Below are 13,701 nucleotides of genomic sequence, written 5' to 3'. Positions count from 1 at the left end.
TATATATACAGCAGACCTGCAGTCATGGGGGACCAGGCAGCAGGGGGGCTCGGACCATGGGGTCTGCTGGGTGTTAGTCCCCCCTCCCCGGTGCAGCACTGTCGGGGCCGGGAGGTGCAGCACGGTTACAGCCGGGAGTGGGGGCAGGGAAGGAGGGAATGGCCACACCAGGACTGCTCAAGAGATTTTTCTGCAGGGGGGCCTGGCTTGGTGCTGTTGTGCTACGATTAACACAATTTTGTCTAATTCACAAAAACTGTGCCTGTGCTTCATCACAAATCAGGCACAATTGCTCCATATATTGTCAGAGACTGTCTGGTGCCAATTCCAGTGTTCCCTGTTTGAGTGACATGTGTGCCCTATTTATTTGGCATAACTGAACTGCAGTGATTGATGCAGGGGGCTGAGGGACCCTGGAGCTACTTCCTGCATCAATAGGTGCAGCAGCACACAATTCAAAAAAGCCAACAGGGCTGAGGGGCTCCAAGTGCAAATTGTACAAAGTGCAAGAACCTTTAATGAATTTGATGTTATGCACAACTGCAGGGAAATTGCAGGGACTGTAACTGAACTTGTGGACGTGTATGAGCCCTTTAAGTCAGCTAATAAGAAGGATTCTCATTCGTGACTTGTCTTGCATCATCTCTGGAAGATTGATGGATTGGTGGATTATTGATGGCATAAATCCTCTTTAAAATCCATAAAGTAACAACTGTCTTTGAAACAATATATATTTTTTAAATACACTACACTGCAAATTTGTATTTATTTATTTATTATTATAAATTTGGGACTTTTTTCTTTTATGTTTACGACTTTTATTACATTTCCTCACTATACGTTCAATCTTTCACCAAGTTGATGCACTGTTAAGGATTAGTTGTTCTATTTTTCTATAATTCAAGAGATATTCTTTTATGGAATGTGCTGCTATAGTCTTTACTTTATCTGTAATTTTTCTTTTTTTCACAGGAGCCTGATGAAAATGCCTTTCCTGCTATATATTGCCGTTTTCCATTTGTCTTTAATTTTCCCACAAAGGTCCAAGCACTTCACTTGGATTCAATGCGGAAAAGAAATGTAAGTCGTTTCATTATTTTTGTCCTGGGTATGTCATTACTTTTGAATAAAACGTTTTCTGGTATACATATTAATTGTATATTGCTACAGTTTCAATCAAGGAGCCGTATACCCCTGGGCGCAATTGGTCCTAGAAAGAGGTGCACTCCAGCGCTTGCACTTGCATCCAAGGGCTTTAAAAATGAAGAGAGAGAAAGTGAGAGAAAATTATTCAAGCTCTGTATGGGGGTTACCCCAGCTATTAGCATACCATGAAATCAGAACCAATAAAATATTTTTGGGGTGGAACTTAGCCCCCATTAGAAAAAGTCCACTCAGAAATTGTTTATTTGTGCTGCTTCTAAGTAAATTGGGTAATACAGATGAGTCTCCATGTTTTGTTGGCTTGTCACTGTATTATTAGACCCTGGCAGGGGTCTGTCATGTTTACAGAAATTCAGCTGGATGACCCTTGTTGTTCACCTTATTCCCTTCATAAGGGAATGTGCAATGGCCTCTTCTATGGAAGAAAATATAATTATTTGGAACCATGTGGCATCCAAGATCTAGGGGCCAGTTCCAGTAACTATACCCTTCATTCTTAAACTACCTTAGCTACCAAAACAAAATTACATATGTGGCTTCACTCCTATTGTTTTTATTGCTCGTCTTTCTTTTCAGGTTAGCAGATACCAGTTTACAACCCATGCCCGTGATCTGCAGAAGAAATAATGTCAATTTAAATGAAAAAAACTACTACAAATAAAAAAAAAAACTTTATGTGCTGCAGCATTAAGCAGCTCATAATAAAACATAATTTTAAAAATAATGACTGTTCCCATAATGATTTCAAATCTGAAGTTTCTGAATTTCTGCAGAATGAAAAATTTCAGGCACAAGAACAACTTGTGCGGAACAGACTGCAGGGAATTAGCGACCTTCCAAATATACCTCTGTTACATCTCATCTTACGACGTGGCCACTTGTTAGAAGATACATTACATAAGCTAAGTATTGTGGAAGACCCAAACCTGAAGAAAGACCTACTGGTATAGAATATATTATTTTTTTCTGGATAGCTTTAAATCTAATAAGCAGCATTCAGTTCAGTTCACCCATTTCATTCTTCCTCTGGACATAGGTTGAATTTCAAGGTGAAAGCACAACGGATTCTGCAGCAGTCACAAAAGAGTTTTTCCTGGTTCTGTTAGAAAGTATGGTTAATCCTGATTATGGCATGTTCAGCTGTTCTGATCCATTATTACCCATATGGTTCCCAAGTACTGTAAGTTGATTCACAATGATATACATTTCTTTCTATATATTGATATTGGAAAACTGGAAATACTGTTTTTCCATTACTTGCATCATATACAGTTTCATACATGGTGCCCAACTTTTAGTACACAGTAGGGCTGATTAAATAACCTTATGTTGCTAAAATAGAAATCTCTGACCATTGCCTTGGTTGAACCAAATCCATACCCTAATTAGCACACAGCTTTTTCATTATCATGTGATTTATATGGGCGATTCTGTATTTTGCTAAATCCTACAATTGTGCATACAGGGCATCCCTACTGTAGATTAGCATAAATGCACACTGTTTGGCTTATACCTCTGTAAACTGGATCACTGTAACTTGGACATCCATGTTTTGTGTCACTAGACTTTACAAATATGCAACCAACCTGTTTGCAAGCTGAGTAGTTAGATATTCCGACATTCTGCGTGTGTCACCATTTCGGTGAAATCATTGGTAAGGTCATTTACTTTCTGCACCCACTGTGGACTAAGTGCAATTTTAAGCGCAATCAATATGTTTTTTCTACAATTCAGCCTTTTTTCCCATGATTCCAGCGTAAGTGGAGTTGCCAGGGGAAGATGTGGCAGACACAATTACACAATGTATTAAAGTTGACAAAATTGCACTTGTATGAATCAGATGGGATGCAGTTGAGCTAAATATTTTCCAGTTTTCCAGTGTGAGAGTGACAGGTGCATGCAATTATATGGTGCATGTGAATATGGCAATTGACACAGGCCTTTTTGGGAACCATGATGCTTCCTCCTGGTTCGCGGTTGCTCCAGGGTTCCCACAGTGGAATGCAGCAACAGGCATAACAGTGTTCAATTCCGAATAAAAGGCAGGAGGAGGGCAGAGTAGCCAAGTGCAACTATACATGTGTCATTGTCAAATACAATGTTACATTTACAGTTGTGATAATATGTCATGCTGTCAATGTAAAGCACAATATAAATAACCGTTCTACACCTTAAAGGAGAAGGAAAGGCTAATAAAGAGTTAATCTCAAGCTGCAGGCATACCTTCAGTTGTCTCAATAGTGCCCTTAAGTCTCCCCATATTTCTCCTGTTCAGATGATCAGAAGCCAAACAGGAAGAAAAAACGCTGAGCTGTGTAAAGAAAGTTCCCATAATGCCTCGCTCCTGCACAGACACCCAGACCAAGTGTACATGCTCAGTTAGTAAGACTATGAAGCAGCTGCCTGCTGATTGGCTCAGATCCACATTCCTGGGGGGGGGAGTGAGTTCTTAGCATTCTTGAGGGAGGGGGGAGCAGCAGAGAGGAGAGAGCAGAAAGCTGCATGTCTGTGGCAGAGGAAAACAGACACAACTAATCTTTTTTACAAAGAACTCTGTGAGTGCTTATGGCTGTATTTAAATAGACCTTTCTGATAAAGCTTACTTAGTTTTTACCTTTCTTTCTCCTTTAAGTTTGTTATAATGAATATTATATTAATTTTTTTTTTATATTTTTATTTTAGCCATTAGTGGAAAAGAAAAAGTACTTCTACTTTGGCATAATATGCGGCCTAGCAGTCTATAACCAGATAGTTATTTACCTTCCCTTTCCCTTGGCACTGTTTAAAAAGCTTTTGGGTAAAAAAGCAACTTTGGAAGATTTGAAAGAACTACAACCAACCATGGGAAGGTAAGTGGTGTTAAATTTTTATTAGCCAAGAGAAAAACACAAACATTTGCTAAAATGAACTAGTGCAGTGCTGTCCAACTTCTGTGGCACCAAGGGCCAGAATTTTTCTGGCCTACATGGTAGAGGGATAATAATGGAAGCCAGTTTTGACCACTCCCCTTTTTAAACCACACCCTCATTATCAAAAGTGCTTTTAAGACCATAACCACATTAATGGTGGTAGCGTAGCAAGAACCCAAGTGGTTGGTGCTCACTGTAGGGATATCACCCTTCATTCATATTTGAAAGAACTTATATTATATTAAAAATGCAGACATTCCCCCTATCCCTTGCTATCAATACCCCACAGGAACCACTTAGACACTAAGCATTTATTAGTAATGGACATATCTTTTCTGTATGTCTTTTTATGGATGCAAAATTTTACCTGTTTTTCTTTGTGTCTTACACCACAAGGCAGCATGATAAATGGATAAATGAGCCCCTCATGTTTTATCTTGTCTAAAGGGAAATCTGGATAAAAATTGTGAGATACAATTTTTTTTTTTTTGAGATACACACAGGCAGCATAGGGCAGGCAGAGTATGGCACACACAGGCAGCATAGGGCAGGAAGTACATACAGTGACCCATTGATACATGATACATTGCCTTTTTGTTTGTATACAGAGGCATTAGCAAATTTACATAGGAGAAAAAGCAGCATTGCCATAAGATACAATTGAGAAGATAATAGGGAATGTCCTTGAAGTCCAGGGAGTCTAGCCAGTATCAACATACCAGGTCAGATTTTTCAGTTATACCCCTTTGGTTGTATACTAAGCATGCCAGTGTCAGCTGCCCCCACAGAAGGGTTTTCACATGCCCTGTAGTGGAGGGGGGGGGTTGTCTCTCAAGAACTATTTAAGAGCAATACATTTACAGGCTAAGAATAATGATTCCCTTATTGATATTAGGATATTGTGGGATCTAGGTGCGTTACAATGCCCAATAGGCATGTCTTGGAGGATGCTTGCATTGGCATAGTAGTAACCATACAGAGTACTCTGCAAATCTCAGCCCAAAATGAGGCAACTACTTTTTTTTTAGTTGTAATACTGGTGTGTAGGCAGCCATCTCAGTGCATTGTGCCTGAGTCTGAGCTTTCAGAAGGAGCCACTGATTTTCATTCTAAAACAAAATGATTATCTGAATCATTTATGACCCTGCACTGAGCCCCCTGTGTCAGTGGGATTGTGGTAGGTCGGACCTTCCTGCCCTAGAATATTTCTCACCTCTCACCTCAACTTATAATTCATAAGCAATGCAGTTTTACTAATGAAACCTTGTTGTAAGCGTGTTTATGTCTAATTTTTAGGACCATGAAGGATTTACTGGATGCAGAGAGTACAGTTGTAGAGAGTATGGAAACATATTTTTGTGTAAGTATAATAATAGAAGTAATTTGTGTTTTAGAAGTATTGTAATAAGGATTTTTTGCATCCAAAGCTTTATAAAGTTATAAAACTCAGTTGAAAAATTACCCATTTCTTTATTTTTCCTCCAGCATTCCAGCATATTTTTGTGCACTGCAAAATATTGAACATGCAGCTAGATGCAATGAATTAGAAGAAATCAATTAATTCTAGCACTATTTTGCATTTTAGTCTGGGGGGTTCCAAATTTTGGCCCCTTAGTGTTCTTGCCCTTGCCCCCAGGCTTGTAAATGAGTCCTTATGGGTTCAGCCACCCCTTTGAGATCCTACGCCCCCTGCCAGGGTCACATACATAGAAAAAAAAACTACCATTTCAGATATTCAGATATACAAAAGGCTGTGGCGTTAACCAGCTGGTAGAAGAACCCTTGTGCCAGTTCTCAGTCTAATTTACATTTTGGAGTTGACCAGCTGCTAGAAATGATAAAAACCCATTATTATTATATTTGTACACAAAAAGGAGAAGAAAGATTGCCAGCACTCAGTTTGCCTTTAAAAATAATTTTTACAAAGTATGAGATGCTAGTACGACACTTTGGTCAAAATATGTAAGATCACATGCCACATCAAGGCCCCTCATTGTACTCCCTTTACTGCCTATTAGCATTTTAAGTCTGTAGTGCAATTAAAATCATTAGTCCCGCAGCATACAGTGGGGCTCATTTATAACACTGGGCAAATTGGCACCTGGGCATTAATTGATAGTACCCAATTAGTGATTAGATGTTTCCAGCCAGCTGCAGGTTGAACACTGAATGGCAACTGATAACTGTCCAGGTGCAAATTTCCCAGTGTTTATAAATAACCCCCAGTGTGACTGAGTAGTAAGACTATGTTGTTCTTACCCTTAACTCATCAGTTCTAGTGAACAAAGTGGGAGATTTTTAGCCCCAGCTAATTATCCTACACCTGTAACTAGTCCTTGTTCTAAAGGCTTAACAGTGCTTGTTCTAACCCATGTTGTAGCATTTACCGGCTACTAGAGGCACCCTTGTGCCAGTATTCAGCAGGGATGCGCCCCGAATCCTTCATAAAAGATTCGGCTGAACTGAATACAAATTCTAATTTGCATATGCAAATTAGTATAGGAAGGGTTAAAGAGCACTGTGAATATATTGTGCGGCAAAAAATGTTCAACTTTTGTGTTTTTGTCATAAAAAGTCACGTGTTTTTAAGGATTCGGTTCGGCCAGGAGCGTGGATTCAACGGAATCAGAATCCTGCTAAAAAAGGCTGAATCCCAAAACAAATCCTAGATTCAGTGCAACCCTAGTGTTCAGTCTAACCCACATTTTGGAGTTGACCAGCTGCAAGAAAGAAAAGTACGTTATTTTTAACACAAAAAGAAGGACAAAGATTGCCAGTTTTCAACAGAAAACACTCTAAGGAATTCCCAGGAATATTTAGAAATGCAGACATTCCCCCTATGCGTTGCTGGGATAGCCCCACAGGAACCACTTAGACACTAAGCATTTATTAGTATGGCACATATCTTTTCTGTATGTCTTTTTATGGATGCAAAATTTTACCTGTTTTTCTTTGTGTCTTACACCACAAGGCAGCATGATAAATGGATAAATGAGCCCCTCATGTTTTATCTTGTCTAAAGGGAAATCTGGCTAAAAATTATGAGATACAATTTTTTTTTCCTCCTGCAGTTAAATCTAGCCTGAAAATTATGACAACATTTTATTAAATGGCATATAAAAATAGACCATTTTTTTTCTGGAACAAAAACTGCATTGTGATGTTGAATAGTTTGTTAATTGTCCTTAAAAGAGTATAATTTTGACATACTAGTGGGAGAGGCAAACAGTAGGATGCAAACCATGAATAATTAATCCATGCTGAATTCCAACTATAATGTCTTAAAATTGTGTGGATTAGCCCCTCAATATGTATACTCAGAAGGACACAGGCTTGGGCCTTGCTGCACCTAGGGCATAATTAGATTTTGGTGAGTTACTAACTGAATTAAGTGCACAATTTGAATTTACATAATGTTCGGCTTGGATCTTCTGCAATATTTAGTTCTGGGGTACCCCAGGTCGCTCTCAACCCCCCCACCCACATGTACTTGTGCCCCAACTGTTACCTAAACGGAAGTCCTTGGTCTTCTGCCCATTGGCTCTGCTGCACTGGGGACTCGACAGGTGGAAGATTTAAATCTCCAGTTCAGTCCCCAGTGCAGATGCAGCTGGCAGGCAGCATGCCCCCCCAAGATCTTCACTGTCCTAGCCCCAGTCCCTTGTGGCCTGCCCACAAATCCAGGCCTGGGAATGCTTTTGGTTTTCCTTATTTATGAACCGTATCAATTTGTCTTTTCTACCCCGTGACATCAATTTCTATCTTCATGAGTGCTTTTAATAATTGGAGTTAATAGACTCCAAGTTAACACCAAACTTGGAGTCTCTAAACTCTGATCCTAAGGAGTGGTACTTTCACTGGAGACCTTCATTTTAAACATATGCATTGAAGGGACACATTACATCATATTCCAGCTGTAAAATAAAAGCTTTACTGCTATGTACTGTAGTAAAATGGCTTTATTAGTAATTTTCTTTTTTCTTTAATCTACATTGAAGATAAAACATTTACAAATGGTTTTCCACAACTGCCTCTTTTTTATAAAGAATTCTATATGTTGCTAACTGAGTTAACTATTGCCAGTGTCTATTGGATCTAGCTGCAACTTGTTTTACCATAAAACATGTGAAATAGATCTGTACCTGTGACCAAAGAATCTGAGACACCATAGAGTCTCCCATCTGGATCACTTGACATTTAATTAATTAAAGGGAAAATATACTCCCTTTTTAGAATGAAGTTAAGGATTCTTAAACTTTAAGTGCCTCTGCTTTCCACTATGGAAAACAGAGGGCCTTCATGTCCCTGAATCCATCACTTCACAATGGAAAAGATAATGGTGGGGTTGTAACACTGTTTAAGCTTAAGGGGGGGACTGGAAGTTCAGACTGTGTTTATGCAGATTCTCTACATAAGATCGACTGAATGAGCCCTTGTCAAAAAGAGGGGGTATGTTTAATAAACAGTAATATGCAAAATTAGCACTCAGAAGGGGTCATTTACTTGCCTTAGGGGCACAAGTGCAGGAGTGCAAGAGCTCACCCGTTAGTGCTTACTTACAGAGCACTTGCACCTCCAGGGTTGCTGCTCTCTGCACTGGGTGCCTATTTAAAAATCTGGTGCTCAGTTTTAGAAGGCACAGATTGGCCCTGCCATTACTACCTGCCTTAGGCCTGTGTGCTTCCCACCACCTAGCCCTCAGCAGTACAATGCTATATAAGTGAGGGGACTATAGGTCTCTGCTCTCTAAAACAGAGGCCTAAGGCTGCTTACACAATGCAGATTGCAGACTTTTTTTGCACTTTGCAGGCTGTGCCCTGCATTGGAAACAGGTCCCTCAAGTGATTCTTCTGTAATGACTCTTATTTCAATTACATTTGCATTTCCTGTGTGTTAATGATATTTCTTACAAAGGTTTAATCACATCTTGTGTACATCTCTGTGCTGCAGTTTTCCTGGGACAATAAATCCATTGACTTGATACCCAACGGAGGATCAGTACAGGTCAACAATTTAAATAAGTATGTATACAAATATATATTGTAAAACGGTTAGCTGTAAACTTTTTATGAGGATGGATTTTAAATTGTACCAGCAAAATAAAAAAAAGGAGTTTATTATTGGAATGAAACATATTTTAAACGCAGAGAATTAGCCCCCCCTCTTCCCCCTAGCCAAGATGCAAGAGTGGCACTCTGCAACCCCCTATAAGGGCAAGTTGCAAGTGAATCCGTTGGGTGTAGTGCATGTGGGACACCAGGGGAGTGGTATTTAAGACCATGTATGCAGTAATATACTGTATATTTTCAAAAAGGGTACACCAAACTGTACAGTATGTGATCTAATAAATAAATAATGTTACACCGGCAATTCCTTACCCTCTTGTATTTCTCACATTAGTTGATCCTCTCCTTTGGGTGCTGGATCAGCGGATCGCCAGCTGCAAATCTGGCAAAACTCATTAGCAACTCAAGGGCGCACGTGCTAGATTAGGGCTTCCGTGCACAAGGGCTTTGATTAATGGAGCATGCACCTGAAATGGGTTGGACATCAGGCCTTACTGTTTAGCTCTGATTTTAAAGAAACAGTAATAACAAAAAATAAATGTGTATAAAAATAATTAATATATTATTAACTATTGCCTTGTACTATTAATTGTGTGTTTGCTTTAGAAACACTTATATAGTTTATATAAACAAAGCTGCTGTGTAGCCATGGGGGCAGCCATTCAAATTGAAAAAAGGAGAGAAGGCACTTGTTACATAGCAGATAACAGGTAAATTGCATAGAGTCCCATTGTATTTTACACAGTTTATCTGTTATCTGCCTATGTAACCTTATGTGCCTTTTATCCTTTTTTTCAGCTTGAATGGCTGCCACCATGGCTGCACAGCAGCTATTTATATTAACAATAGTAGTCTTTTTTAAGCACACAACACACAACATTTACCAGTGCAGGGCAACAGTACATTATATTTTATTTACTTTAAAACATTTTTATTTTTTAGTGTTACTGTTTCTTTAAGGACGATTCCAGAGTTGCAGCTCTCTCTTCTTACAAGATGTGGAATTGATGGTGTATTTTATTTGGCTGTGCTTATTTGGGTTTCTGTAAAATGGCTGGATATTCGCCTCCTCAACATCTATTATTTGTTTTTGCTTTGTAAAGGAAAGATTTTGTTAACAAGTGTATTGACTACATATTCAACACATCCGTAATGGTACCATTTGAGGAGTTCAAGAGAGGGTTTTACAAGGTCTGCGATAAAGAAATCATTTCATTCTTTCAGCCAGATGAGCTAATGGCTCTTGTTGCTGGGACTACAGAATATGACTGGAACATTTTTGAAAAGGTTTGCATTGCAGAAAGACTTTAAGTTTTCTTTTCACCTAATGTTGAGATTTAAGTTATGTAATGCAATGTGCATGCTTACAAGTTTTAATGATCTTTCCAAAGCTTATTATTAGAGTTTAATGCAAAGGACAAGCATTCCACTAAGTACTAATATTGATAAGGAGAAAGTTAGAAATGGAATAGATCAACCAATGGGAAGACTGCACGTTTGAAATAGACAAAGACTAACTTTTCCTTTTCTTTACAAAGACTACCATGTATCTTGGCAAGTTCACACCTGATCACCCAACTATCAGGATGTTTTGGAAGGTTTTCCATGCACTGTCCCTGGTGAACAAGAAGGGTTTTCTGAGTATGTCTTCTACATTTATTTACTTTTTCCAGCTACTGCTCATATTAGTGACCATGGCAATTAAGAATAAAAAAATATAGTCTACCAGGATTTCAGGTTTTTGCAAAATATAAACAGTCACTCCAAAACAGGACCCCATCTCACCTAAGGTGCTAGTGGTCTGCCTGGCCCAGGCTTAGTTGTATAATTGAAGCAGTGACCCCCTAGCTCCTGTACTTAATATTTGCTGTGCACATATATATTTTAATCTTGTTTGATTTATTTATACGTAACTCATTATAATGTTTCCCTATTTGTATTATTAATTTATTTTTTAAAAAATGGGCATCACTGCGTATCGCTTAAAAAACATAGATTGAAAGTATTTGCCAAGGATGCTAATCTTTCCAAAATCTTTAACTGTATTATACACTGAATTTTGGCATCAGAGGCGGGAACAACTGCCGAACGCACAAAGCATGATTTAAAAGTTTATGGAGAATCAAGAATCTGAAAAGGGAAAAAAAACAAGTCTTTTCTCAAAGCGTTAACAGGTTTTTTTTAAATGCACTGCACTAAAGTGTTAATTTTTTTAGTCTGTAGCTTCTCTCTGCAGCCAACAAGATCTAAGCAAAGTTCTCTTCACTTTCAGTGTTTCTCACCGGAAATGACAAGCTCCCCATATTTACAAGAGGTGGAGACAACATAAGGATGAAGATCTCTAGTTTTGGAGTTCCTGATGAAACACACCTTCCGGAAGCACAGACCTGCTTTCACATGTTATTTCTTCCAGAATATTCCAACATAAAGTCTCTCAAACAAAAGCTGATGTTGGCTATAGCCCATAACAAGGGATATGAAAAGATCTAAAATGTGACTAAGCAGAGACTGGATAGCAATTGTTTAGTTGTTTTTCCAGATACAAGAAAAAGCATGAAATTTATAGACTTCTGCTATATTGTGGTATATTTTTCTCTGTATTTTATATAATCATAATTTGGGGTAAAACATTATTTACCCCAAAGCTGTCTGTTTAGTGTGCTAATACTCTGCTGAAGAGGTGAATGATAAGAATTTCAAAGTCATTGTCTCCTACTGTGTGTGCAGGGGGTGCACACACAGTGTTAGGTGCCTCTTCTGCCTGCCTCTAGTTCCAGCCCTGTTGTGACATATACAGTAGCTTGTTTTTGGTTGACATGGAACACCATTACTGGGCAGGTATACCTTGACAATTCACAAAGATAAGAGTAACTAGTTGGCACTATCTTTTTAGTTTGATATTGTGAAATAAACACTACACAATATTTGGTGGTGTTTTATGTTAAGCTTGTGTAAATTGCTTTAAATGTTCCTGATTCAATTTCTATAAATAATTATTAGATAAGAATAAGGATAGTACCACGCTTTGGCCAAAATACGTAAGCTCTTGTGCCACGCCATGCCCCTCATTCTGTATCCTATACTGGTGTACTAAATGTTGCATTTAAAATCATTAAAGGAAAACTTAACTCTAAAAATGAATATGGTTATAAATTCTCTATTTTATATAGTGAACTGATTGCACCAGTCTAAAGGTTCAGTAACTGTACAGTATAGTAGTAATGATCCAGGCCTTCAAAGTTGTCATAGGAGCTCCCCACCCTGGATTTCACATCACATGCTCTAAGCAGCTGCTGAGAAGCTAAGTTTAGAGGTTGTAGCAAATTATCAAGCAAAAAATGATGTCTGTCATTGAGGGAGGTGCTACAGGGCTGATTTATTAATCTCTGAAGCTAATTAATGGTTTCTACAGTGTCATGCACTAATAATCTGTATTATTTATTAATCAGCCTTATATTGTAACATTTATATACAGTATATTGTGTATTGGTCCCTAAGCTTAGTAACTGAAAGCAGCACAGAGCATGTGCAATGATTCAGCAGAAAAGAAGATGGGGAGCTACTGGGGGCACAGATCTTCCTGTGCTTGCCTTGGATTGTACAGAAGCCCAAAACATAATGTACAACATTTCTACCCTAATTCTTTGTTAAGCTTTAGTTCGCTTTTAAATCCCCAACAATGTAAATTTTAGTCCTAGTACTACGTTTACAGAAGTTATTTGATTTGAATGACTTTCTCATTCTTGTAAACATTGGTATAAGTGGGTTTAATTGCTCTTAATTAATTAAGCTGTGCTTTTGGTTATAAATAAATAAATAGTATGGTGGTAATTTGGTTACCTAAAAGATACCATAGAAGTTAATGGGAAGTGTATTTTCTATGTTAAAGTAAATTGTGGTTTCCTAAGCAACCCTTGATTTTGTTTTGCCACCATACCAAATAGTATGAAATGAAAGGAACATACAAATTTGGTAGAATAAAAGAATAAGGCTAAAAAGGGAAATAAACCAATAATCAATGTTCTATCATTTTAAAACAGGAAACCTGCATCCATTTGCTCCCTTTTGTGTGTGAAACAGGTAAGAAACATATATCCAGTGGTCAACACTGTGGTGGAGTGGTTAGCATTGGTGGCATGTAATACTGGTGCATTAGATTCTTCTGGACTGGGCGTTAAGTGTAAGAAGTTTGTATATTCTCATGTGTTGGGTCCATAATTTCCCAAAACATACTGGCAGGTTAGATGGCTCTTAATAGGTTGACCATTCTGTGTGTGAACTACAGACTGCATGCTCTACTAGGACAGAGACTGATTTGAATGATGTATAAATGTTGGATAAAACTGGAAACAATGTACAATGAAGCAAAAATGTTTTAATAAGTAAATATAGAGAGTAACATAATATCTAACTCTGCTATCGCAGTAAACGGTGATATGCATTAATAATACTCATAATTAAGTTTAAAATAGTTATTACAGAGACTGTGCTATTTGAGATGATATTGTAGGAGCATTTCTCTACAGGCATATGGCTGGTGGTAAAGTCCTTAAATCTACCCT

General features: G+C 38.2%; 1 protein-coding gene across 2 annotated transcripts in view; it reads left to right on the top strand.

Annotated features, from left to right (window-relative positions):
- The window catches only part of herc6 (HECT and RLD domain containing E3 ubiquitin protein ligase family member 6), a 33,913-nt gene extending 21,637 nt beyond the window's left edge, over window positions 1-12,276 (top strand). For both annotated transcript variants that reach the window (XM_031903231.1, XM_031903229.1), the window contains exons 15-23: window positions 973-1,080; window positions 1,938-2,108; window positions 2,201-2,344; window positions 3,847-4,013; window positions 5,370-5,433; window positions 9,024-9,094; window positions 10,243-10,426; window positions 10,678-10,780; window positions 11,412-12,276. In XM_031903231.1, coding sequence (XP_031759091.1) covers window positions 973-1,080; window positions 1,938-2,108; window positions 2,201-2,344; window positions 3,847-4,013; window positions 5,370-5,433; window positions 9,024-9,094; window positions 10,243-10,426; window positions 10,678-10,780; window positions 11,412-11,629 — 1,230 coding nt within the window. In that variant the 3' untranslated portion in view covers window positions 11,630-12,276. The remainder of the gene's footprint in view (window positions 1-972; window positions 1,081-1,937; window positions 2,109-2,200; window positions 2,345-3,846; window positions 4,014-5,369; window positions 5,434-9,023; window positions 9,095-10,242; window positions 10,427-10,677; window positions 10,781-11,411) is intronic.
- The last annotated feature ends 1,425 nt before the right edge of the window (window positions 12,277-13,701 follow it).

The sequence above is a fragment of the Xenopus tropicalis genome, chromosome 1 (assembly GCF_000004195.4).
Source record: "Xenopus tropicalis strain Nigerian chromosome 1, UCB_Xtro_10.0, whole genome shotgun sequence".
Lineage (NCBI taxonomy): Eukaryota > Metazoa > Chordata > Amphibia > Anura > Pipidae > Xenopus > Xenopus tropicalis.
Note: the sequence above shows the minus strand (reverse complement) of the source record. Positions and strands in the feature narration are given on the sequence as shown.